This window comes from Anas platyrhynchos, chromosome 1, assembly GCF_047663525.1.
Source record: "Anas platyrhynchos isolate ZD024472 breed Pekin duck chromosome 1, IASCAAS_PekinDuck_T2T, whole genome shotgun sequence".
NCBI classification, from domain to species: Eukaryota; Metazoa; Chordata; class Aves; order Anseriformes; family Anatidae; genus Anas; species Anas platyrhynchos.
Genome location: NC_092587.1, coordinates 80,146,687 through 80,174,306, shown reverse-complemented (window position 1 = coordinate 80,174,306; position 27,620 = coordinate 80,146,687). Strand labels below are relative to the sequence as shown.

The 27,620-nt window shown below is 45.0% G+C and overlaps 1 protein-coding gene across 1 annotated transcript; it reads left to right on the top strand.

Moving 5' to 3' along the window:
* The first annotated feature begins 407 nt into the window (after positions 1-407).
* LOC101795253 (alpha-2-macroglobulin-like protein 1) lies at positions 408-27,620 on the top strand. The gene is made up of 36 exons (XM_021267451.4): positions 408-587; positions 1,152-1,335; positions 2,365-2,527; positions 2,878-2,930; positions 3,833-3,850; positions 4,393-4,552; positions 5,146-5,230; positions 6,069-6,183; positions 6,818-6,932; positions 7,346-7,455; positions 7,938-8,105; positions 8,500-8,730; positions 9,137-9,200; positions 9,988-10,133; positions 12,260-12,409; positions 12,843-12,959; positions 13,552-13,699; positions 14,107-14,224; positions 16,197-16,422; positions 16,555-16,681; positions 16,977-17,098; positions 17,612-17,666; positions 18,355-18,438; positions 18,838-19,014; positions 19,204-19,285; positions 19,695-19,851; positions 20,049-20,123; positions 23,429-23,591; positions 24,028-24,236; positions 24,430-24,645; positions 25,144-25,268; positions 25,654-25,744; positions 26,173-26,241; positions 26,453-26,555; positions 26,648-26,689; positions 26,777-27,620. Exons 1-35 carry the CDS (start codon positions 529-531, stop codon positions 26,686-26,688), a joined length of 4,326 nt encoding a protein of 1,441 aa, XP_021123126.4. The 5' UTR covers positions 408-528; the 3' UTR covers position 26,689; positions 26,777-27,620.

The window sequence follows — 27,620 nt, the reverse complement described above, 5'->3', positions numbered from 1 at the left end:
ATAAACTGATCCAGAGCTACTGAACCTCTGCCCCGAATGACAGCACTGCCTTCTGTGTTCTGTGTGCAGGGGTGAGCTCTTCCTGTTGGCTGCACAGCAGCAATCCATCTCCAGATGAAACAAAGGGACACAAGTGACAGGTGATCAGGACCTGGCCTGGGTCAATGATCAGCAAAGTTCTCTCTGTTTTTTGTGCTTTTTTTTTTTTTTTTTTTTTTTTTTTCTTTCCATGAAAAGCCCATTTGGTCAAAAGTCTCCAAGGTGGCCTTGCAGGAGGGGATGTTATGAACTGGTGGATGGCAGCCAAAGCATCTGCTATTGGCTGAGGGACACTTGGCACAGTATGCCCATCTCTGCTGCCAAATGAGTATAATCTCAGGAGAGAGAAGGAGGTGGGGAGAAGCTAGCTCCTCCCCCCATCTAAATCTCCATTTAGGCTGTCCTAGAAAGAAATTACCCCCCTAAAATCAGCCTTGGTGATTTCAGAGGAAGAGGGTCATCGGATATTGGGCAGGAAGAGCCCCCAAGATGAGGATAGCCATCCTCCTGAGCCTCCTGTTCCATGCTGCTGCTGCTTCTCACCAACTGTGAGTGATGCTGAATTTCTGTTTCAGTCTGTTTCACAAAAGCATCAGTCTAGGTAGATTGACCATATTCCAGGGCATCAGCTGTCCTTCTTCCTGCTCTTATCAGACCACCCCAAAGAGCAGCTGAATTGTTTATGTTACCTCCCGTGTCCTGTAAGTTAAAATACAAATCTTCTCTTTGGGAGTCTTCCAGGTCAGACCTTATGCCTAGGTATGTTTACTTCTGTTGTTTTCTAACTGGATCAAATCACTGGTGCCTAGGCTGCACTGCTATAAGGCCACCTCTTCCTGAAGACTGTGAAAGATAGTTTTGGAAGGTTGAAGAGATGTATGCAGGAAAGGGGTTGAAATAGGTTATAGGTCTGTACTTAAGCTAAATCAAGAAGAAACTACTTCATAAGTAGGCTGTAAAGCAATCACTGCATTGTTGCTTTGGACTGTTGACTACAGTAATGTCACCTTGCTGAGGGATTCTGCAGTAGTGGGCTGCTGCAGGGAAGCTCTTTTGTGTCTCTGAGCCTTCAACTCAATGCAGCCTTTGATGTCTTCTTTCTCCTGTCCCAGACATTACCTGGTGGCGATCCCTGCAGCTCTCCGCTACCCATCCACCCAAATGGCTTGCCTCCATATCACCTGTTACGAAGCAAAGCTTCAAGTGAAGCTGGTCCTGGAGCGCTCTGAAGGACACAATGTCTTAGTGCAAGAAACCATCCAGAAGGAGAAGACTTTCATGTGCGCTAAGTTCTGGGTGAGCCACTCTAGGCAAACTGCATCTCTTCAGGAACTGTAAAACCCTTGTAGCTGCTCCCTAGCCAGGGCTGACATGGACAGGCTCTACTTTGCCTTGGGTTGAGTCTGCTGGGAAGGAGAGTGGATGGTCCTTGTGGTTGTGTCGCTCAGCACAGTATCCCTTGGTCGGCACTGAATTACTCTTCTGAATCTGACTTTTAATTTGAAGTTACATTTGTTAAAAACTACTACCCATCTGAGTATATAGTAAGGACCAACCTGTTTCCTTGTCCTCCACTCCAGATCAGATAGAGCAGCTTTTCTTGTCTCTGAAGGACTTGTGCAGTTCTGTAGCTAAAGCCTAGGGAAATGGTGGTTTGCATGTGGTAGACTACACTTTCTGTAGGACCTGCAGCCAGGCAGCAGCTCAACTCTTGGGATGTACTGAACTGGAAATGGATGTACTTGTTATTTGTAAACAGCATCTTAGAGCTGATTCACTGTTAGTGAGAATTTAACTAAGATTTATGATAAGGTAGGCATGCTTCAGCAGTAACCCTTTTATTATGCAGTATATTCTGTGCTGAGGGTGCTGGGATCTTTGGCTGCAGGAATCAGGAAGACCCTGTGGTTTGCTCTGTCCTTGTAATATGGCTTTCTTACTTACATATGCTGCATAGTTTTGAAGGCCTAGCATCTGAGGCTATGTCAAACAGCTCAATTTCTCTGCTTCAATTCTGTGCTTCTATATCCCACCTTTCTGGCATTTTCTCATCTACCTAACTGTCACTTTCTTGTCCCAAAAGTTCCTTAGACAGCAGGAAAAAGGACGGATTCCATGGTATGCAGGGCCTCTTGCTGTAGTGTAGTGAGTGCACCGAGTGCAATCTGGATGTGATCTGAGTCCAGATGTTGAAAGGCATTACGTGTGACAGGTGAAGAAGAACTGGTTATTTTTTCCATTTCCACCTTACTCTCAATTCCTGCTCAGGGCCCCCAAAGGTAATATCACTTGGGAGCTGCATGCTCTTCTCTCTTTTCTGTACAGGTTGCACCTCCAGCTGATGGCACAGAGGAGATTGCCACTGTCAAGCTGCTTATCACAGGCCAAGGAGTCAGTATTGAGGAGAAGAAAAAGGTCCTGATCAGAAAGGCCAGCAGTGGCACCTTCATCCAAACAGACAAGCCCACCTATAAACCAGGTCAAACAGGTAAGAGCTGCAGATGGGAGCAAGCATGGAGCCTGGGCTCTCTGCTTGTAACATCATATGAGAAGACTACAATTGCCTGAGATTCATGGAAAACCCTAGCAGAAAGCTTTGATATAACTCATGTTGAAATTATGTTTGCAGTGGCTGTGATGTGCAGACTGTGGTGACTGTGAAGTTGCAGGAGGCAGTAGCTCTTTATCCATGATATCTTATATGGGGGAATACCCATGTCAGATGTTACCACACACATATGTAGAATGGAAACAGGACCTGGGGAGACAGAAGAAGCAGGGGTCTTCAGGGAAGGACTGAAATGTAATAAATATATTCCCTGTTTTCCTTGCCTTCAGTGAAATTTCGTATTGTGACTCTGGATGAGGACTTCATTGCACTTAATGATTCGGTAAGCCAGTCCTGGGGGACCATGGAAGAGGCTGCCCTTTTCCATGTGTGAATCCCACTTCTTTTTTCCCCTGCTTATCTGCCAAAGCTCCAGTTTCTCCTTGTCCCCTGCATTCATCCCTGGGCCAGGCCTGGTGAAGGTCCAGAGGAGAACGGTAACTCAAGTAAACTCAGGTAACTCAGGAAGATGGCAAAGATGTATGTGTTTCTTGCTCATCTTGGTAAAATAGCCCTACAAGCACAAGAATGGCTCATATTGATGTGTGAGGTGCTAGTGCCACGTGAGTAGTTTGCTATTAAGGTTTTCCTGGGGCTGTGGAGTGGAGGAGTGCTCTTAGGCTGGCTCTTACAACTTGGAATATAAGAAATTCTGATAAGACATTAGGAAAAAGCTTTTTCATTGTGAAGATTATCAGATATTGAATAGATGCCCAGAGAAGGAATTTTCTTCCTTGCAGATGTTTAGAACTCAACTGGAGAAGGCTCTGAGCAATCTGCTCTAATAAGATGTGCTTTCAGATGACCTCCAGAGCTTCCTTCCAAACTACAGGATTGTGTAACTCTGTAAATCCTTTGAGTCTCTGCTGCTGAGCCAGAGCTACATCAGTTTTAGTAGCGAGTTTTCCTGATGGAGGACTCTGTCAGGAAGTCATTAGCAAGTGCTGGGTGACCTTCAAAATGGCTTTTCTTTTTCCTTTTTCCAGACCTTCCCATAATGGACCCACAATGTATTTCTCTTTTTTTTGGTGACATTTGTACAATTTATATTGCTTATCAGTGCTCTAAATTTCCAAGTCACTAGTCCCACACCCTTCACAGAAGGCTCTGCATCTCAAGTACCTTGTGTGTGTTACCAGCATGTGTTTCTCTCTTTTAATGTTTTTACCTTTCTTTCCCTCCCAGATTTCCCTGTTTCTTCAGGTGAGTGATGCTGAAATCTAGTATAACAGTAATGTTGATGGCAGCCGATTCATTGGGTTATTCATATTCAGTTCCTGGTAGGTTTTATGGATCTGTGAGTAGAATGGTAGAACTTCAAGATTACTTAATTGAACTTACTACATACAGCCTCTGTGCCTGTTTTATGTACTTGATATTATGCTCTCAGTTACTTCAGGATCTGAGTTGATCCTGACATACAGGAGTATGGACAGAACAATTCAGACCATTTGGACCATCCTGTAAAGGATCTTTAAGATCAGAATTTAGAGAAATGTAGAAGGGGACTCAGATGCTGAGAGAAAAATGTAGCGTTACATTATTTTCAAAATTTCTTTTGATTTTTTTTTCTTTTGCATTTTTTGAATGTTTTTTGAAATTTTCGTTTGAATTACTTTGAACTATTCCAAACCTTCTTTCTTAGCTGTCTTCCAGCTAGCACAAAAATCCTGAAACTGGGTTTCTGTGGGGTGTGCATCACTGAGATGCTGGAACAATTGCTTCTTTCTCTTTTGTGGATGTAGGACCCTAACAACAACCGGATAGAGCAGTGGCTGAACGTGGTGCCCCAAGATGGCATTGCAGATCTGTCTTTCCAGCTAAGTGATGAGCCACTGCTTGGGACGTATGTCATCAATGTAACCAGTGGGGAAGCATACGACAGCTTCTCTGTTGAGGATTATGGTATGAGCCTGTGGGGGGTATGTTTGAGCTGCAGAGATAACCTTTCTCTCTGGTCCAGGAAGCTGGGTGTTTGTTCCATGATAACCATTCTGGGAGCAAATGGGAAAAGTAATAGCATCTATTATAGAAAAGAGTCTGAGCTGAGGCTCAGGAGAGAGAACACTTTGGGACCTTGGGCTGGTGTGTGGGAACAATGTTGTGCATGGCCCTAGACACAGTTGATTCCTGTAGGTCTCTGTGTGAGACAAAACAAGGTCATTGGGATGGGTTTTCAGGAGTGTGTGAAATTCAGTGCCATCCCATTTCTATTTTATTCTCTAATTAACTGTGCTGGGATAAATGACTGTCTGATGTGGAGGGATATGGACATATTTGGAATTTAGTTTAGAAAAGATCAATGAACCAGGGGCTACATGCAAAGTTGTTAAAGAAGTAATGGAAATCTTCCGTTTCTCTTTCCCACCACCTTACTTATCAATTTCTTGGCTCTTACTCCAATGCAGTCCATTTTTATGTTGATTCTCTGGAAATGCTGTCCTTGGCCAGTGTTTTCTACAGTTGTCTGTTGTTTTTTTTTTTTTTTTTCTTTCCAGCACTGCCAAGATTTGAAGTGATCTTTGAGGCACCAATTAAGATTTATGCACTAGATGAAACCTTCCCACTCCGGGTATGTGGCAGGTAAGGATTTTGCTTGAAAAGCTGGGCCCTATGTTAATTTCTAGCATGAGATGAGTACAGGATGGTTAGGTACTCATGAGAAGTTCAAAGAAAATTTACTACGTCTGTTACAGGAGGCCAGAACCTTCTATGGAAGTTGTTTGCACAAACAAAACAAAATATTCCTACATTCCATAAACATTCCATACAAAAAAAAAAATCCTAAAATTACCCTTCTTGTAATCTAGTGCCCTTTTCTGAAAACAGTCCACAAATGTCTACACACAAAATATGGGGAAATGGCTTACCCTTGATAACTAGCCATTTGAGGTGCAGAGCATGGAAGGTGTTTAGTGTTCATATCCCTACAGAACAAACTCAAGGAAAAAGAAGGGAAGCTTTTCCAGGTAACAGTCTAGCACAATCTACAGAAATTCAAAAAGAAGTTGCCTTAGGTACAGTCCAAGGACAACAGTAGGGTTAACTGCCTCATGTAAAGGCATTTTATTTAAGTCACTGATGCTTGTGCTCATCAGAGGATGCATGCCTTCAGCTTTTCCCAGGCTTATCACAGGTGATGATGAAGGAAAACGCAGAACTCTGTGTTGGGTCAGCACCTAAAACATTTCAGTTTCCAAGAATAGCGTAGTATGACGCTAATTTTGTCACAGAGCTCTTGATCTCCCATCATTGCAGTGGCCTAGCTTGGTCTTGTTGAGTGGATCAGGGCTCCTGGGCCTGCTGTACAGCTGCCACCTTTGTGCTATATTGTGAATAGCCATGAACAAGTTTCTCTGGAAATTCCTGTGTTCTCCCACTGTGTGTGAATCTCTCTTCCTTTCCCTGCTCCCCCAAACAGATACACCTATGGGAAGGGTGTCCAGGGAATGGTTCACGTGCAGCTTTGCCAGAAGATAGCAGTGTTCTTACCCAGTGCTTCGAAACCTGATCTCTGTCAGGAATTCCACGGCCAGGTGAGATGCTTAGCAGGAACTGAAACCCATGCAGTGAAAATTATGGCCAACCCTAGGATAAGGCAAGGCTGCTGGAGCCCTTAGCTGAAACAGTAGTGATGGCACCCCTTGGTTTTGGCTACTTGGCCAAGGGTCTGCTAGTGCTGCCTCCTAGTAACTGTGTCTGCTATGACTCTGTGTGTAACATGTGCCTGCTCCACAATGTTGGCTGCTATCTGTACACTGCCTTGTTTTCCTATTGAGTGGGACCTTATTTAATTTAACATGTAATAACATCTAAAGGTTCTTTTCACTCAGGGAGATAAATAAAAGCAATTGTGAAACCGCACCAAAAAAAAAAAACAACAACAAAAAACAAAAACCAAACAGGCTAAAAAGGTACTACAGGGAGAACTCACAGAGGATAAATACAGCTTCCCTCCACCTCTCTGGTGCTGGCATCTGGCTGTGTCACATTGTGGCCTAGTGGAGATGGATGGCAGAGGCTGCGAACTCGGCAGCACTCTCTGAGTGAGATTGCTTCTTAGATAGTCATCTGTGAGCAGGGATTTTTCACTGCTGTTACTGCCCCATTTGGATAATTTCAGACATAATTGTCTTAATCAGACGTTGTTTCCTCTCTTCATGGTTTCAGACAGACAAGACGGGTTGCTTCTTCACAAACGTGACCCTATCCTCCTTCAGCCGAGACTTCCGATACTATCAGGACAGCATAGTTGCAGAGGCCTCACTGGTGGAAGATGGCACAGGTAACTGGAAATATCTCTGCTATCTATGAAGAGGCATGTGAAGATGCACAGTCTTGCCAAGAACACAAGAGGCTTTCAGTCTAAGAAGGGCTCTGTGCTTTTTGAGCCCACTGGGGCCTGCCATCTAACCTCACAAATGCAGGCAAAGCCACAGATTCCTGAAGGCATGACACACTCAGACTGTCCATGGTCTAATCTCATGGAGTGAAGTTTAGGGACCCTTCTAAGGACTCGAAGCAAGTGGGAGGGAGACCAGATACTCGGAGCCCTTGGTTGAGTCATCTCTCTGATACGAAATGTATGTGTGCATGTACATCAGTGTTACCAGTGGGTCACTCTACAGGCAAATTGCTGAGAAGTGCTTGGTTTCCTTGCTCCCTCCCTTATGTTTCTGTCTTACTGCTCTTTTTCAGAGATACAGGTCAATGCATCCCACAAATTACTCATTTCCAAGATTGGCGGAATGGCCTTGTTTGATGATATGAATTCTTACTACCACGCTGGAGAGATGTACAGGGGGAAGGTAATTCTCATTATGGTCCTTTGGAGAGTAACATCTTTTTCTGCCCCACCTCTAGCAAGGGCTTGGGAGGGCATGAAGGACTCCCAGAGACAAAACTTCTGAATTGTCAAAAGTGAGAAAAACACCCAACACTATCATTTGTCATTGATAATGACAATTGTCATTGTTAATAAATCCTGAATAGTAGCAGCTATGGGGATCTAGGGATGGGAATGGGGGAACCCAAGCATTTGGAATTTCAGCAGCCAGGAGGCCTTCTGCTGTGAAGGGTTGGAGAGTATGGGGATTTCATCATGCTTAAATATGAATCAACAGGGTAGTGCATGGGATAATAGGAGGTTACCAGTAGTAGTGTTGGTAAAATTGTTAGGGACTGGAAGGGTGACCTTGCTGGCTTTGGAAATGCTGCTAGTGACTTGGAGAAGAGGAGACTGTCCACTGACAGTCTTCTGTGTCTCTGTCACTTGCCATGGTATTCTCAGATTAGAGTCATCAACTACAAAGGCAAGACACTGAAGCACAAAAAAGTTCTCCTCGTAGTAAGCAGTGGTGAGCAGAAGTTTCAGCATAAGTACCTCACTGGGGATGCTGGGGAAGTTTCATTTAGCCTGAATACAACTGCTTGGAACAGCACCTCAGCCTCCCTGGAGGTAAGTAAACAAAGGTCTGTCTCACCTTTGTTCTCACAACTGTATGTGTTCACATCTCTCTGTTTTCACACTGGTTGTGAAGGTGAGGGGTAAGCATGCTTCTCAGTGCTATTTACTGCCCCACAGACATCTCCTTTGTTCCCTCCTGAGGGACTGGAATTCCAACCTGAAACACCTCTGCATGTTCTGGCTCTTGGTGTCCCTTTAGAGCTTATTCTCTGGATCTAAGCTGCTTTCCTCATGGGCTGTTCACATAGAGACTTGTGTGATGGTGTTGTTCAGACCTGTCCTGAGGTTCCTATTAAGACACAGTTGGAGTTAATTGCAGCTGACTTGCTTAACTAAAGAAATAACGTGTTGTTTGTTTGTTTGTTTGTTTGTTTTTTCTTACCAGGCAAGTGTCCTGCATCAAGATTTGGATACAGAGCCTGGGACAATTGATTTGAGTTACCAGAAAGCCTCTCATTTCATACATCCATTCTACAGCACCAGCAAGAGTTTTCTCACTATTGTCCGTGTGCCAGAAACGATGCCCTGTGGTAAAAAGCAGGCTATCCAGGTGGACTTCAGAATCTATCAGGAAGACCTGGAACATGGGCCCAAGCGTGTCATTTTCTCCTACTTCGTGAGTTTCTGGGGAAGTGCTAATAGGTGGTGGCTCAAAACACAAGATCAGCATCCTCCACAGGAAGCACCCAAGCCTGATACTTGATAGCTTGGACTCGGCCCAGGACAGGTAGCTCATCTAGCCATCATGGGGCTAGCATCCTGGTTTTGATTCCAGGACTGCAGTTGTGGCATGAAAAGCAGCACCTTTCTTTTGGGCTCTGCACAGGTCGAGATCAAGTATTGACCTTATCTGTCCCCCCCCCCAAGTTCTCTGAACTTTCCTTGTTACCTGAGCATGTGTAAAGCTCCTATCCTCCTCACACTCCCCATTTAATCTCCAGTTTCAGGGATACATTGGTTTGCATAATGGTCTCAAAGACTATGTGACTGGCATTCCCTTCCCTTTCTGAATTCTTTCCTAGTTCACGGGGAAAAGAGGGATAGTCCATGCAGGCCAGAAGACTGTTTGGGTTGGGCTGCCAAGAAGTAAGTACACTGCCTGGTTTCATGTTAAGCAAGCATTCAGTGTTCTATGTGGGATCCCTTAATTGGATGTGTGGTATAAACCTCTTTGCAGTTTAGAGCTGACTCACCCTTCTTCTGTCATGTCAGAACAACTTGCATTTCTATCTTTCATGTCTTTTTTCCCTCTTGCTTGGTACCAAGAGAACAGTGCTCAGTATTTCCTGGCCCACGGGCTCATTTGTTGCCTTCATTTTCTAAAAAAATCTCCTTTTGCTGCCCATGCAAAGGGCATGAAACTATAACTTTGCCCTCTATCAAAACTATTCTGCTTTGATTTGTAATTGTGTCTACAAATAACCTTTGAGTAGTTAGAATGACAGAACTTATCATTTTGATGGGTGTTGACTGTTGACTCACTGTTGTCTTTTTTTTTCTTTAACCTAATATAACCTAAATTATAGGTGCTTTGAGACAAATGTGACCTCTTTGTTTGGTGATAGGATGGGAGATGCTTGGTGACGGGAGGCTTTGAAATATGTCTGAGACTTACTCCTTGTGGAGATAAATTTGAACTTAAAGGAAATGTTTCATCTCCTTGAGGCAATGAACAAAGCCAATAAGAGTCTTCTTCAGGTCTTGAATACCAGGTCCAGAGATGTGCTGATTGTTTCAGTGGTCTTCAAAATCTCCACGGTCCTGAAAGAGCTGAGGAAAGGAATTAAATAGATGCATGCAGAAGGGCAAAAGTTGAGTCCATTTCCATTACCAAATTTACGTTTTTCTCTTGTTTCCTCTCTCCCCCATCTAGTGCTGAAAGGCTTCTTCTCCATCCCTGTTACCTTCAGCTCAGTCTATGCTCCAGCTCCAACACTTATTGTTTATGTTATCTTCCCTAATGGAAAAATCATTGCTGATTCTGCCACCTTCAGTGTCTCCACATGTTTCAGAAATAAGGTAGGATTCATGTCAGAGGCCATGACTAAGTATGTGAGAGTGTGTGTCTGCTGCAACCAAAGAAGAGACTGTGTAGTACATAATATGTGTGCTGTGTGTGGCTGGCACTGTGTGGGGTGCCATGTCATGTGAACTGCAGTATGTGAATAGTGAAGGGTGTTGTAATGAATTCATCAGGTATGTGCTGCTGTGGGGTGCACCCATGAGTGCCGAGGGAGCTGAGGGTGATTGTGATGCCTCTCTATATAATCTTTGCTCAATTGTGGCAACTGGGAGAAATGCCCAAAGACTGGAGGAAAGCAAATGTCACTCCCATCTTCAAGAAGGTCAAGAAGGAGGAACTACACACTCGTCAACCAAAGGACCAAATCTTGGTCCTTTGGAAGGGGATAGAACAGCTAATCCTGGAAACCATTTCTAGGCACATGAAGGAGAAGAAAATCATCAGGAATAGGTGGTGTGGATTCACAAGGAAATCATGCCTGACCAACCTGATCAGCTTCTATAATGAAATCACTAGTCTGATGGATGAGAGGGGAGCAGTGCTTGTTGTCTTCCTGGACTGCGTTAAGGCCTTTGATGTTGTCCAATGTAAGATCCTCATAGGGAAGCTGTGCCAAGTATGGGCTAGATGAGTAGACAGTGAGATGGATTGAAAAAAGGCTGAATGGACAAAAACAGAGGGTAGTGGTCGGTGGTGCAAAGTCTAGCTGGAGGCAGTAACAAGTGGAGTATCCCAGAAATCAGTACTGGGTCCAGCATTGTTTAGCATCTACATTAGTGATATGGACAATGGGGTAGAGTAAATTCATGATAAAAAGAAACTGGGGGGAGTGGCTGATTCAAGAGCACAGCCATCCAGTAGGACTTGGACAGGTTGGAGATGTGGGCTGACAAGAATCTCTTGTCAGCGGAAACACTGACAAGGAGAGGCAGAAGGAGCTGGGACTGTTCAGCCTAGAGAAGAGGAGCTGAGAGGGGTATCTTATCCATGTGTATAAATAGCTGAAGGGAGGGTGAAAAGAAGATGCAGCCATGCTCTTTACACTGGTGCCTAGTGCTAGGAAAAGAGGCAGTGGGCACAAACTGGAAAACAACTTCCATCTAAACATCAGGAAGCACTTCCATACTGTGTGGGTGATAAAGCACTGGCACAGGTTGCCCAAAGAGGTGGTGGAGTCTCAATCCTTGGAGATCTTTAGAAGTGACCTGGACATGGTCCTGGGCAACCTGCTCTAAGTGCCCCTGTTTGAGCAGGGAGGTTGGACCCGATGACAACCACAGATTCCTTTCAGCCTTAACCATTTTGTGATTCTGTGCTGCTGTATTTGGGAAAGCCAGAGAATATCTGTGTTTATCTCCATAAGCTTGTATAGCAAGTGCATCCGGTAGGATCAAAGTCCAGCATGGTTATTTGTGTGACTCCCAGAAGGGCTCAGAGCTGCTCTGCTATTGCAGCAGACACTTAATCTTGTTGGTATATGATATTAGTAAGACAGCTGATGGAAGAAGTGGATTTTACTAGACATTCAGAAAGGGATGAACTTCTGTAATCATTGTGACATTCATGGGCATCTGCTTTCTGAGCACTCCAAAGACTAATGTCTGAGACCTAGTATTGCTGCTGCTCCACAGCTGCACATCTGCCATGAACAGTCAGATTCAAGCAAGACAGGGAAATGCTTCAGGAAACTGAGACCAACCTCACAAAGAGCCTGGAGATAAAGACCAGGCTTGTTCTTTATAGAGAGCTTCAAAAGGAGTAGAAAGCAAGCTGTGTGAGGTGTGTGATCATGACTGGCTGGCTTGCTGGATAAAGAGCGTGCTGTGTTCTAACACTGTGATATCTCCAGTACTGTTACCTGCACACAGTGACGGTGGATAAGATGTTTTCCCCTCTGTCATTCATGTGACCTGTCATCTTTCCTCTTAGAATCGCAATGTGGTGTTTTCTTCAACACCAGGAGTTCTGTGAGTCCCTATGAGATCCCTTGGTTTCCAGTTCGAGTTGTGTCCTTGGAAATTCTCTTCATGTAGGGCCCTTTCCTGCACAGGAATTGGTAGGGTGGCCAACACCAGCAATGCCATATATATTTTACCTGCATTTATTTGTTCTTCTCATCCAGGTGGAGCTGGGCTTCTCAACGTCCCAGACTCTTCCTGATTCAGAGGTTGGTTTGAACCTGCTGGCAGCTCCTGGGTCCACATGTGCTGTCTGGGCTGTGGATCAGAGTGCCTTTTTGCTGAAGCCAGAAAAAGAACTCAGCAGCTCCATGGTGAGTAAGTCTGCTCTGACTTCTTCCCCTTCCTTTGTACTGATATGAAGAGGGAGGGAGAGAGAGAGAGGAATACAAGCTGTTGCATCTGTTAAGAGCTTCTCTCTCAAGGAACTAAAAGCACTGACTAGAAGGATCAAGAGCACTCTCAGTGTGGCACAGGTAAGCATTAGGAGGCATCTCTTAAAGAGGTTGAATGCCACTCAGTGCACCTGTAGTAAATCCAGACCCAGGTTCTGTTGTTTTGTCTCATGTTCAGTTCAGCAGGTTGTGCTGGCTCTATCAAAGAAAAGCCAGTGAAGAGTAACAGTGAGCCTGTGCTTTCTGGCATGCATTCGTGCGTGATAGCCAGGAGCAATTCAAACAGGCCTTGGGTATGCTACACAAAGTGAATGCCAGGTATTATTTGCACTGATTTTTTTTTTTTTCCCAGATCTATGGGCTCTTCCCATCTGTTTATAACTCCGGGTATCCTCGCCAAGTGTCTGAAGATGATCATTCATGCGGGTTCCCGAATTCTGACGAGCCTGATGTGTTTACAGCATTCAAGGTAAAAATGGTTGATTTTGTGGCTTGGTATAATTCATGAATTGAGGGAATTGTGGCCCCCTGACTTTACCAAGCCCCTAGGAATGTCATCAAAGATAGTATAGGTAACAGATTTGGTATAGGTCCTGATAATTCACTTGTTCTTTGAATAAGTGACTTGAAATTGTTGACCAAGGAGAAATTATTGTGTGGTTACTGCACTTCAGTTGTGTTTTTCAGGATGCCAAGTATCATTGGTTACTTTAATTGGATTCTGCACGTTATATTTAATCTCTGTATCACAAGCAATTTGGGCTGCCCAAAATTAATCTGGTAGGAATTGCCCTCTGCAGGCTGAGAAGACATAATGCTTATATGACCACATGTTTGAAAAGGAAGAAACTTGTTTGACTCAGACCAGATGGATTAACATAGGTTTGCCCCTTGCTGAGGATCTGAATAATTCTCTCCTAAACTGAAGCAAGAGAACAGTTTACCAAGCCAGAGGAGAGCTGAGTCCCCACTGCATAAAGGGACAATAAAGCACAGGATGAAGGACAGAGAGGGTAAGAAAAGTATATGGTGCCTCATTCTTTTTTCCTTTTTTCCTACAGGAAGTGGGGTTGAAAATTATGTCCAACACCAATATCAGGAAACCAAGACTGTGTCTAACTACTCAGTCAACAACTATGCTGCAGGAAACAGATGTGATCACTTCCAGGCCCATGTTGATGTTTGCTCAGCCTCATAAAGCACCTAACAGTAAGCACTTGCCAGCTTCTTCTTACATGAGATGCTCAGTCTTTCTGGTGAAAGCATTCCCGGGTTTGAGCTAAGAGGCAGTACTTGCTGTAATTGCAAATGGAGAAAAGACCATTCCCTGGCTCTAAACCTGTTGTGCTAGCGTGATACTGTGTGGGACTTAGAACTTCTGGCTCTGAAGTGTTAGTGAGCTGTCTGGATCCCAGGTCTTACCTCTGACATGAGGGAGTAGTTGCCATTCCTTCCAACACCAGTAAGGCCCAAAGCAGCTCAATCATTTCAAATAGGGAAGTTTAATGCAGTGCTTCCCATGAGCTGACTGTCTGACCTGCAGCCTGAGCTGGGATGGAGCCCTTTTGTTCTAAGGTGCTGAGGACCTGTAGTAACTCTGCGTTTGTTATTTCCAGCAGGGCATCTGTTGACATCTACCCATCAGCCCACCATGTTTTCACCTGTTTCTCCAGCTGAAGAGAAAGTGCACAAACATTTCACAAAAACCTGGATATGGGATTTGTATTCTGTGGGGTGAGTAAACTGAGCAGTGGGGGCCTAGTCTGGGTGGTCTAGTCTGACCTGGAATGGCAGCAGATGCAACCCACTTTAGATCATTAGCTACCAAGGAAGACACTAGGCTGTGTCTCATTGAAGCTGATGTCTGCATCAAGTGTGTTTTCCTGTCATAGATGACCATCCATCCATAGGAGGTGGCTGGCATGAGTATATAAGAAAGAAGGTGTGGTTTGGCTAAGCAGCTTGGTTTACTGCCTGCACTCTTGTGGTAGCCTTGTGAGTCAGCAGTTCCCAAAGTGGGCTCATGGGTTGTATCTTGGGGTGCAGGAGAGGCTGAGCTTCACAGAAGAAGCCCTTCACAAGGATGGGAATTATGTCCTGTGAGAAAGGCTGATGGTTCGGTGAGTGTTCAGGGAGCCTCGTCAGCACAAGTGAGGAAGACAAGTTACTTGGGTCTGGAGTGAGTGTAAGATGGTGGGATGAAAGGGCAAACACTGCATGAACTCCCAGGTACTTCTCCAGGTACTCTGGAGAAGGAGTTCCTACTCAGCATCAATGTTGCTCTCCCTCCCTGATGCTCCCTATTCCTCCAGGACTCCCCATGGACCATGAAGCAAATTGGTATTTTCCAACCAGGAAGGGTGTGCAGTGTATGCCCCAGGAGAGGGAGCAGAGTGCTGGTGGTGTGGGAAACCATTTTACACTGAGCTTCAGGAGAGGGGCAGGATGAGCTTTTGGAGATTTTCCATCCCTGGCTTTAAGAATTTCTTGTCTGGTGTCTGGAGACTGGCATCTGCTCAGGCCAGATCCTCCCAGATCTGCCCTCTCCCACCTGCCCTCTGTTTCCAGTTACATCCATCTCTTCACCCACTATCGGTGGGTATCTCCAATGTGATTTGCCTGCCAGCCTGATGTGAACAACCAAAGGTGTTTCATATTGTATGTGCCTGGGCAAAAGTGTATTCTTTAGGGGAAAGCAAATGTTTCCAATTGTTGGAGTCAAATAATGTTGATTAGTTTTAATGAGGGCTGTTTTTGCCTGCTGTGGTAGCAGCTGTAGAATAGTCTGATGCTCTCAGAAATTGTGACATGGGCATAGGCCAAGTCTCTGCCCTGTCTTCATGTTAGAGTTTAAGCTGTCAATGTGTTTCACAGAAAGGTGAATGGCTGGACCTGTCTCTTTGGCTAAATTCTGATGGTCTTGGCCAGTCCTGCTGCTCTTTTGGTGCCTGGTTCTCTGTTCCTAGGCCTAGAGGAATAAAACTGCTGACAGCTGTAAAGCATTTTCACATGTGCAAAGGGCAAGTGCTGTGTGAGAAAAGTGACGAGTATGATGATAGCATCCTTCAGCTATATAAATTATTTTCAAAAGTTTTCTGTTGATACAAATATCTGAGGCAGGGGCCCCTAATTTATCTAGGTAAGGCCATCTGACTGTCAACGTGAAATACAGAAAGAGTGAAAGAAAGGCACTATTTCAGTCAGAAATAGCAAGTGCCCGTAGTAAGTAAGCTCTTCCGGGCTAGTCTGAGAATTTGCAGACTTTATATTGGCCTGCAGGGAGAGTGTGCTGATGGACGGAAGGGAATAGCAAGGCAGTGAAACACACAGAAGCCAGAAGGGAAGATATTGTGAAGCTAGATCAATGAGGGTCAAAGGGTGTAATGCTGAGGGGAGCTTACTTCTCACAGGGGCCTGTATGGGGGACTAAGCTGCCAAAATCAGACACCTGAAATAGATGCTGTGAATACCTCTTCCCTCAGCTGTTCGTGGATGGTGTGTGTTGGCATGTGTAGCTCAGCTGAATGATGTGTCCTTGGGTGCTTTGCCTATGCTCCAATGGATGTAAATTCAGTAGAGGTTAGGAGTTAGGTGGAGGGGGTTAGAAGATGGGGTGCAGTGGGGAGAAGGGCACAGACGAGGTTATCTGGTGCTGCATACAACAAGATTCAGTTAAGTGCTCTCAATGCTGTCTACTTCTCTTCAGTCCCAGTGGGAACAAGAGCGTCACTGTCACTGCGCCTGGCACCATCACAGAATGGAAAGCAGGGATGTTCTGCACAGGACGTAATGGCTTTGGACTTGCTCCAACCTCCAGTCTGCTTGTTTTCAAGCCCTTTTTTGTGGAGCTCACACTGCCATCTTCTGTGATCCAGGGTGAGACCTTCACCTTGAAGGCCACAGTCTTCAACTACCTGAAGCAATGCATGAAGGTAGGTGAGCCCTGAGAAGCTGAAAGAAAAGTGGGGAATGGGTAGGTAGGAGATGGCTAAAGTCCATAGCTTATTTTAAGAATTAGGTGACATTTGTCTTGTTACCATCTATCATCCCTGCTGCCCCTTCAGATCCAAGTGACTATGGAGGAGTTCACACACTTCCAGCTGAAGCCATGTGAAGGCTGTGTCTACAGCAGCTGCTTATGTGCTGGAGAAGCTAAAACATTTCAGTGGAGTGTCACAGCCGAGCAACTGGGTAAGAAGAACAGGGAAGCTGGGGTGGTGGAGATGGGAGGGAGTGGGACCAAGGTAAGGATGATTTATAAGGGCTAAATGAGGGAGTCGGATTATATGCCCTGTTAAATCTGAGGGTACTCATTTGCATTCATCCTAAGGTCATGATAGCTCACAGTTTTGTGCTAGGAGGTACAGAACCTCTTGCATATAGGGCTCTAATCCAGTTTTGTTGTTGCCGACAGGTGAATTCTATTATATTAACAGGAAGTGCTTCCTCAAAGATGTTTTCTGTACTAAATGTACCTTGTTTTCAGGGCCCATGAACATCACCATCAGCACAGAGGCCGTGGCCACCAAAGAGCTCTGTGGCAAAGAGATACCATTTGTCCCAAACCAAGGACAGAAAGACACAATCACCAAACTCCTTCTTGTCCGGGTTAGACAACCTCTTCTGTTACTCAGATCTTACAATGGGTTTTGTGCAATTCCCAGTTTGGTGCATTTTAATTCTGAGAGTTGTCCTTTGTTATTCAAGGTCTGTAATTAGAATCTCAAGGCATGAGCTGGGGCCAGTTTTGAGGGCTGATGGATGTGGGAGGTATGTGGGTCTCCTCTCAGCCCCCATTCTTCTGTTTGTGGTCAGGCCTCTACATGAAAAAAACTTTAAATATTTATACCTTTTCAAGTTCTCTCTCCTGACATGTCTGCTGAATCTTACAGTATCCGCTTCACAGACATTCAGAAGTTACAATATTCTGGAAATCTTTATTGATTTCTTATCTGAAATTAAAATGATTGACAATAATTAAAATTTTTTATGTCATAATGATGTTACTACATCTGGATCTCCATCCTGAACCAGAATTTTGTTCATATCTATTTCTAATCAACTTGTAATCCTGTTTCTCTCCTATGTACTCATTACTGCTACTTTCAAATGCTCCAACAGCCAGAGGGAGTGCTAGTGGAAAAGGCTCACAGCTCCATCCTGTGTCCCAAAAAAGGTAGAGAGATTGTTTTCTTCTTTCACCCTGCTCATCCTCTGCTTCCTGCCTACCTCCTGGGTCTTTCCAGTTATTGAAATGTTTTCCTATGTCAACATGACCAAGCTATGGAAGCACACTATAATTGTGATGCCTTCAGGAGCTTCCCCTGGGTAAGGGTGGGGAGGGGGGGATTCATGCTTTTAGCATCCACATCCCTGAAATTAATATGGAGGACTTTTTCACCTGCAGTAATAGCCACACTATTGAACATGATGAGGCTAGAGGATCTGACTTTGTATTTCTGCTCCTGTCTTGACTATTATGGTGTATTATGGGGCTATTTGCAGCTTTTAAGAGTGCTAAGTGCATTGAGAAAACATGCCTGCTACTGAAATCTGAAACAAGTTGGGGTAACTTACGTAGAAAAGCAGGTAGGTGGCTTTGGCCACAGATGGTTTGTAGAAGAAGATCCTCTCACTCTCTTGAGAAGGAAGACCATTGGGATAGCACAATCACAAAGCGCTGTGGATAAGAGTTGAGGGTGGAATGGAACATGGTTTTGTGAGGTGATCCGCAACTTTTGTGACAATAAAATGGGATGTTAGCACTGTCTTGAACAGTTTCTGGGGATTTTTAAGTCTATTTTTGTCAGAATCTCTTTTTTTTTTTTCTCCTTCCCCCTGTACCTTACACTCTCTGGTATCAGGGAGTCCAGCGCAGGAGTCTGTGTCCTTGATGTTGCCTCTAAATGTGGTTGAAGGTTCAGTCAGAGCTACAGTCTCGGTCACTGGTAAGGAATTCAGCTGTGATAATACCTTTCCAACTTCCTTATCCCTGAGAACAGTCCTAGGAAAGCCCAAACCGAGAATTCCCTATACTCTTTCTGAGGTTTCTGAGGCTCCAACTCCCTTGGTCCTTCCATGTTTATGGCTGAGTTTCCTGGTTCCAGATGACCTAAAACTCTCAGCAAGGGAGAGGTTGTTCTCTTTATGGGTTTCCCCTGGCAGGATGGGAATGTGTATGCAGAGCACAGTGGAACTGATAAGCTGACTGGACAGAGTTACCTGCACACTGCTGTGCTGGGGGTATCTTACCTAGTACACTACCAGGAACTGGTCACCTGTTTGAGGAGGCGAATACCCAAAACCCCTGTCCAGGAGGGGGTCAGGGTGCCTATACTCTGTTCCAGGTGACCTCATGGGGACTGCACTGCAGAACTTGGACCACCTGGTGCATATGCCCCATGGCTGTGGGGAGCAGAACATGGTGCTGTTTGCCCCCATTGTCTATGTGCTGCAGTACCTGGAGAAGACGGGACAGCTGACCCCTGAAATCAAGGAGAGGGCAACGGGATTCCTGCGCAAGGGCAAGTACAACAGATCCACCTTCCTTCTCTGCCTTCTCCTTTGTCCAACCTAGTCATAGTCCCTGGTGCCTACTCCCCTTACCTGCAGGGTACTCCACCACTCAGAACATTAATACCACTCCCATTACCTGCTCAGTGATCTCATTGAAAATACCAGTTTGAATCCTAACATCCTATCCTACTTCTCAGGGTACCAGATACAGCTGCAGTATCAACACCCTGATGGTTCTTTCAGTGAATTTGGTACCAAGGATGAGTACGGTAATACTTGGTAAGCCTGGGCTCTCTCCCTGGTGTCCTCCTGCTGTCAGACAGCCTGGAGGTGGGCAGCTTTCTGCTTCTAGCACTGAATCCTTTTTTGTCCTGTTGGATGCAAAGTGTTAAAAAGTGTTAAAAAGGATACAAAGCGTTCCAAATAAATGTTTTTTTTTGGGTTACGGCATCCCACTGGTATGCAACTATCCTTGAGATGAAGGATGACACTGGACTGACAAATTAGGATAGCACAACAATAGGTGAGGAGGGACCCAGAGATTTAAATTCCCACTTTTATTCCTTTTTGTTGGTTTCTGGTTAGATTCTTTCTTTTGACTTATTCTTCCCTCGCTCTCATTTGCTCAGTCTCATATTGTTTTTCTTTTCCTTCTCTCATGCATCTTTTCTGTTCTCTCTCCAACCAGGCTGACTTCATTTGTGGTCAAATGCTTTGTCCAAGCCAAGCCATACATTTTCCTGGACAATAGGAGCATCCAAGCTGCTCTCAACTGGCTGGAGTTCCACCAGCTTCCTAATGGGTGCTTCAGAAACGTGGGCCAGCTTTTTCACACAGCCATGAAGGTAGGAGCCAGAGTACCTTGAAGGGCAACTCGGAGCAGTTCTTGCCAAGTGTACTGGTAATTGTTTGAGCTCACTTTTCTGTGTTGTTCTGCTTTCTTGCATGGAAGAAAAACAGGAATAGGTGGTACATTTTCTGTAAAGTTTCAGGTCTTTGTGTATTAGCTTTCCCAGCTTTTGGATATTTATGCTTTTTGCAGGGAGGTGTGGATGGGGAAGTCCCCTTGGCTGCCTACATCACAGCTGCATACTTGGAGGCAGGGGAGACACCAGAGGTAAATACCTGGATTCTTTACTATGCTCATGTCTGAATCCTGAAGAACTTAGTGGGGTGATTTTAAGCAGGCAACAGAACATCTTGGAAAGGCTTGTGGACAAAGTAATGGGTCAGAAAGTAAAAAATCGTCACTTCTTAGGAAAAAGCTTATACTGTCCCTTGTGGAGGACACTGTTGGCAGGGGAAAATGTGAGGTTAAACTAAGGGGAACCACTGGAGTTCATGGCTAGATACTATGCTCATTTTCCAGTCTTGGGCTGCTGATTCCTGCTCCCTCCACCATCCTCACACTGTATTGTTCCTCCTTGCACCTTGCACTGTGTGATAGTTAGCAGTGAATTGTTAGGGAGGAGATGTGGGCATGGCTACTCCTGCAGCCACATTAATACACATAGGGACATTTTTAATGTGATTTATCTTCCCAGAAATTGGAAGTCTGGGAAAGGAGTACTGTAGGGAGATACATGCTGGGCAGTTGGAATTGTGCAGCTAGGTAATAATAATAAGGGGGAACTCTTACAAGTGCTAAGTCTCATAACTAAATACTGGACTTTGTGGTACTGGCAGTTAAAAATATTGTCAACTTGATGAAGAAATGCTATTGCTACAGACTTGGAAAAACAGAGTTCCCCAGAAATAAGTAAATTAAGTGAAAGAGTGGTGTTTTTCATTGCATCTGAAAGCTGTGGGTTAGGGAAAAAAAAAAAAAAAGATGGAAATTAACCTTCATTCTGACAACAGGTGTACTCAGATCACCTTTTTCACTGTAAGAACACTCAAGTGTTAGAACAAGTTGATTAGAGAGGTTTAGTCATCTCCATCATTGGAGATTTTGAAGTCCTGACTGGATAAAACCCTAAGCAACCTGGTCTGATCTCATAGCTAACCCTGCTTTGAAGAGGTTGGGTTAGAGACCTTCTGAAGTCCCTGCTAATCTGAATTATTCTGTCTTTTGGTAATTCCATTGTGTGTATGAGTTTGGCTGACTTTTGTGGAGAAGTCTTTTCATGAAACTATTTGACATGTTCTGCCAAATGTAGCAGAATGAAACACAAGGACAAGCACTTTCATACTGGTAGGAAAAAAAAAAAAGAGTTTATTGTATATCTTAAGAACAAGTTCTGTTATTTGTAAAGGAAAGCAAAGTTACTGAGAAGCAACCAGACTGTGCTCTAAATCCATGAATAAAATCCAGAAATAGAGACAAACAGGACCTCAAATCAATTTGTGTGATCAACAGTGGAAGCCACTCTGTCTGGAATGAATCCACAGAGAGTGACTAGCACTTTGATACTGGTGATGTGATTCTTCTGGCTCCAGAGAAGATGACAACAGCATTGTTAGCTCAGAAAGGATTGTCTGTGGAGTGAGGAATGCTTCACTGGAGCAGATCTGCTGATCTGAATGTAACCAGAGAGCTATTGGACAGCCATGCATAAACCATTGTTTTAAGATAAAATGTCCATGATAGTGAAAGAAGTCAAAAGTAATGACAAACAGATAAAAACACAAGTCTCACAATAGTTATCCTAGCCCTAGTGAAGGCAATTCTGAGGAGGTCTGTGAGTAGACGAAGTAGGAAACAGAAAGTTTGTCATAGTGACCAGGAAACGAGCGTTCTTGAGTGGGTTATAAATGGTTTTACAAAGAATGCAGTCACTAGAGATGAAAATCCTGAGAAAGAGATTGAGGGCATACTGCAAGGGCTGATGCACTTGAGATGTTCAGAACAGATCCTACTTCCCCTTACCAGCATACCTACAAGGCTCATGCAAGTTGTTAGGGGTTAAAATGTAAAGAATATGTTGAAGATAGTTTATGCTGTCATGAATGAATTAACATTAAAGCATGGTCTGTATGACAAAAAAAATCCAGTCAAACAGCCCTCTACTTCCACTGTGTTCTGGAAGTAGATCCCTTTGAACAAAACAGATTGTTTGTGTTGACTGGAGAAACAAATGGCATATTGTAGAGAAGAAATTCCTTAGCTGGCATGTGACTGCTCTCGGGGAAGTTCAATGCTTCTGTACAGTATGCACTTAGGACGGCTATTGCCAACACCAGGATGAGCACAGATTGCAGTAGAGTGACACTCAGTTCTTGCGTTAGTTTCACCAGAAGACACAAGAGACAGATGGGTTAAAATATGTTAGACTGTTCATAGAGAAGGTATTAAGATGCATGACAGTGATCACCACTTCACAGGTGACACTTGAATTCTGGTAGCTGGACAGACACTAGCTCTGTTAACTCCATTTTAACCATCTGGGTAAGTGAGAGATACAAGAAGGAAAGTTAATAATAAAGGAACCTCCGAACTCTGAACAATTCAGGGATTTGCTCTAATTCTTACGTAGCTTTATGCAGTTACAGAATACAAAGATTACTGTGCCACTTGCAGTTATTGATGAGAAATATGATGAGAGCTTAGCTTAGCTCTTCTGTTGGGCTTTACGAGAACAACCAAACAGAAACAGTTGTATCCTGGGAACATTTGATACTCTATGAGTAGATGCAATGAGAATTTCTGAAAATCACTGGCTGCATCCAGCAATACTACCACCTAGAGAGCTCCAAAATGACACAGACAATAGAAGGGAAAGAGGTGAGGAACATGTCACGTGTCAGAATAAATCTTAAATGTAGCCCTTGTGTGGTCCTTACCATACTTCATCAAGAAGCCACTTGGAGAGGGAAAACCACAAACTGCTGTAGATACACAAATAGCCAACAGGCAACCACTGCAAGACTTTGGCTCATGCTTGGAACAGTGTAACTGAATGCTGGAATACAGTGCTGCTGCAACTGGTTGGTTTGCTGTGTCCTGCCAACAGTACCGATATTGCAAGGGAAACTGGAAGTCCGAGCGACCTTAAGGCACTGAAGAGCTGAATTTAACAGAGTAATATTGGTCACTATGCTGGGTACAAGCATTTGCAATTGTGTTGTTACTCTTGTTGTGTTCTAAGTAAGATGTAGTGGTGTTATTGCAACAGTAAGGGAATTTATTTCACTGAGAGAGCCCTGCTGAACTGTAGGACTAGTTTTGGGGGCAGTCTCTGTCAAGCACCTTGCACCAAGGGCTGGAGACACAAGTTAGTGTCTCCGGACACTAAGACATGGCAGAGACACTGCAGGGATACACAGGGAAGAGTGCAGGCTCAAGCACAGTGACACATGGTTGTGTGTACGAGGTGCTCTCTATGTCAGCATATGCTAGTGCATCCTTCTGCTTGTGTACCTCTGTGTTTGCCTACCTCATGTGTTTGTGTGAGACTAATATCAATGTAACTTTCTCTGTAGAGTACGGTGGTGCGCAAGGCTCTGGGCTGCATTGCTCCTTCCCTCCCCAAAGCTGCCAGCACTTACACACAGGCCCTCCTGGCCTACACCTTTGCCCTGGCTAAGGACCAGCAACGTACACAAGAGCTTCTCAACATGCTTGATCAAAAGGCAATCAGAGCAGGTATGGGAGCCTGGTGATCATCAGAGAAGGGACATGTAACCCGACAAGCTGCCTTACTTCTTCTTAGTCCCTGACCCTCAGGACCAGCTCGTGAGTAGCTAGCTAATATCAGGTATCTAGTGGACCTGGCAAACAGGACAATGGAGAAGTCAGATGTTTGGGAGCTACTCAGTATGCAGGTTTTTGGCATATTAGTTTTTTTGTTGTTTTTTTTTTCTATCACGTTGATAAATGTGTCTTCACGGTGTAACACAGAGTATCGGGTATTGCAAAACACAAGTTGCATACGCGATGTTGCAGCTCACCCAGTGATATGATGACCAAACCAAGTGGTATTTACTCAGTGGTCTTTGCACACAGAAGCCACTGTGCCTCCTAGACCTCAAGATTTCTTCCCTGACATCTCTCAGTATTATCTACTTCCCTTCTTTCCCAGGTGGGCAGATCCATTGGAGTCAAAGCCCATCCGAGACACCCAGCGCTTGGTCACCGCCACTGTCTGTGGATGTGGAGCTGACAGCCTATGTCCTCCTGGCCCTGCTCTCCAAGCCAAATGTCACAAGGGCTGATCTCACCACAGCCTCTGGCATTGTGGCCTGGCTCACCAGGCAGCAGAATGCCTATGGAGGATTTGCCTCAACACAGGTAACTCGGGGCTGGGGAAGGTGATATTGCCTGAGAAAGATTCTTTGCAGAATCTACGCAAACTTGCAAACACTGTGAACACTGATGAGAGGAGTCCTTGTATACAGAGGTCCTCAGGTCAGCAAGTTCTAGTGACTTTGGGCCTCAGAGCTGTGGAACAAGCATGCAAATGTAATTGTTTCTTCTTTTTCAGGACACAGTGGTTGCCCTGCAGGCCTTGGCTAAGTATGCAGCACTGACCTACAGCACAAAGGGGGTTGCAGAAGTGAGGGTGAGGTCCCAGAAAGGCTTTGGGAGGAAGTTCCAAGTCTCCTACCAGAACCGACTTTTGGTGCAGGAGGTGGCACTGACAGAAATCCCAGGGAAGTTCTCAGTGCAGGCCCAGGGCAGCTGTTGTGTCTTTACCCGGGTAGGTTGCTCGCTTCCCACAGCCCCTTCTGTGTCAACCTTCTGCTCACCATCTTGTCAAAAACAATGGTCTGCTGCAGCTCTGTGCAAGGAAATGTGCATTAGCTGGGTCTTACTTCCACCTTGTTGCCAATGCAACAAACCTGTGTGTCATAAGAGACAGATATAGCATGTCCAAATGTGACTATTGCTTCTGTGGTTCTTGGGGTATTGGAGGATGTAAACCTTGCATAGTGGTCCCTCTGTTGTGTGCCTGACTTTGTATGGTCTCAGGCAGACAGGAGAGCAGAAATAGCCCCAGTTGGAATGATCATGGAAGTTTTCCATTCTGAGTCACCTTTATTTCTGGTACAGGGATGAGTGTGCTCACTGCATATAGTTTATCCAGTCACTGTCTGTGGTCCGTACCTTGAGGGTTGGAATAGTCACTGAAAAGGTATGGAGATGATACTTAACTTATTATCCAGGTCTTATTCTGTCTTTTTGTCTATTTATGCAGATGGTGCTGAGGTACAACACACCCTTCCCACAAGTCTCCAAATCCTTTTTCTTGCGAGTGAAAACCAAGCCAGTCAATTGCACCGGGGATGATACCCACTCTGTAACTCTCTACGTCAATGTCAGGTGATTGTAAAGACACAGAAGACACAGCCACACTTAGGAAGGAAAGCCACAAATTGATGGAAAGGTTAGGGGTGCTTGGCTGCAATAGAGGCATCCAGCAGTTTCAGCAGAAGGGCCAGATGGAATGGGTGGGAAGGAAATGTATAGGTGTCTGGGGAAGGGGAAATGTTTCCAAGGTCTTTGGTTCTTGCTAGTAAGAGTGGAAGTAGTCACCTCAGATTTGGGGTGCTCACAGCAGTGCAGCAGTCGTCTGCCTCGTGAGAGGGAGCAGCAACTGCCTTGGCCACAGTCCTGGCTGGGCTTCCTGGCTTAGGGTTCTTCACACAGGGTATGGTCATGGAGGAAAGGAGGAGCTGGGTGAGCTCTGTTTGATCTTCTCCCTCAGGTACATCGGGAAGAGAGCCATTTCCAGCATGGTGATTGTGGAGGTGTCCCTACTGTCTGGATTTGTCCTTGCTCCAGGATCTGGGATGCCTGTAAGAAGCCTGGAATCAGGATGATGGTGTGGTGTCAGCTGGACCATCCATGCCCAAGGGGAGGGGAGATTGCATAGGAATTTGTTGCTTCTCTCTCGAGCAATCTCATCATCCCTACCACTCTGCCACGTAAAGAAACGTGAACTTTTACTGTAGTCTCTTACCTTGTACCTTGAGCGTAGTGATTCCTCCAGCCCAATTGACTCAGTATACAGCAGCCACATAGCCTAGGTTCCTGTCCTTGGGTTCTGCAGGAGGTGGGTGGCCCAGCAAGGAGATCAGACTGAAGGTCTAAGAGCCCCAAATAATTTTGGAAGTGAGTGAACGAGAATGTGCTCAGTCAGGCTTAGATAAACCCTTCGAGGATGTCTCACACCTTCTTTTCCACATTACTCAACTAAATTGCCTCTTCTACTCTCCTGTCTTAGATGGAGCATTGGCACCCTGTGAAAAGAACTGAAAAAACCCAAGCAGGTGTTGCCATCTATTTGGACAAGGTAAGTGTGTGCTACTAGAGAAGCTGTAGGAGTGGAGGACACTGGAAAAGCTGTGTGGAGAATCCAGGACTGGGGTAGCAGTCCTGGATTCATCTTGAAGTCCTGTCTTTGGCTCCCACAGAGTTGTTATTGCTTGTCTTTAGGATCAAATTTAGGTGAGGAATAAAAACAACAGCTCATAAGTGAACTGCCATTTGCCTTTCTCCCTCAGCTGAGCCATAAGTCTGAGACATATGTCCTGCACCTGGAGCGGGAGATTGGGGTGACCAACCTGAAGCCAGGCCATGTCAGGGTCTATGACTACTACCATCCAGGTGAGTATGGTACCATGGGGTGCCAGGGCTGTCTGGGTATTTGTGCTTGACTCTGTGCAAGGATAACTTTGGTCTCTCCTGTCCTGTTGCAGAGGAGCAGGCCATGGCTGATTATAATGTTTTCTGTGTCTGAGGTAGGTGTGAGCCCCACAAAGATGTTTTGCTGTTCCCTTCCTTAGCCCCTGTACAGACCTAGCAGCCTCATGAATTTTTCTCTGCAGCCCCACTATCTTTGCCTGAGAGGAGGAGCCCTGTGTACCTCTGATTCAGCATGTTCGCATCATCTAGAACTACATCTGGACTTCCCTGGGCCTCCATCTGTCCTCTGTTTTCTGGATTTTTTTGTGTTGTCTTTGCTAAATTGCTCTGTAGGTGGCACATGAAATGGTTAACACGTGTTCTTGCTGTAAAGTCTGGGGGATATCTGGGCTTGGTATAGTTGATGGGTCTGCCTGCCAGCTGAGTGACAGTGCTTGCAGACAGTTTTCACTGTTCCAGCAGAAATTCCAAGCAGAATTCATAGTACTAGTTCCAGCTTACACTATTTGGATATGGGTGGATATCCCACCTCTTCCTGGGGAGAGGCTGAATTAGGACAAGAATACCTGATCAAACCAGAGAAACACTTTCCCTGAGAGTCCTTATTGAGGGTCTGGTCTCCCTAGCTGTTAGCATCCCAGAATTAATCATTTCTGTCATCCTATTTTCTCTCTGGCTTCCTCCCTCTTCATACTGTCTTTTTTTTCTCCAAGGACCTGGTATGCTCTCTTACTATCCACTGTTTCAACCCCCAGGGGTCCCATTAGTGGGAGATGCCCTAGGAGAGCATGGCTGCTGCCTTATTGCTTTTGGTACAATGGGGCATGCATCACCTGCAAAGTCACATCTCAGTGGGCTTGGGATATTGGTGCTGGGGCAGATCTCAAGTTGGATTTCAGGACCAAACCCCGCCCATGCCATGCTGCTCATCTTGACAGCCATTTCCTGGTGAATTCTTTTGGGTGTCTGATTAATTCTGATTGGTTTAATCCAGGGATTTTCTTGCTTGTAAAAAGAAGGAAAATA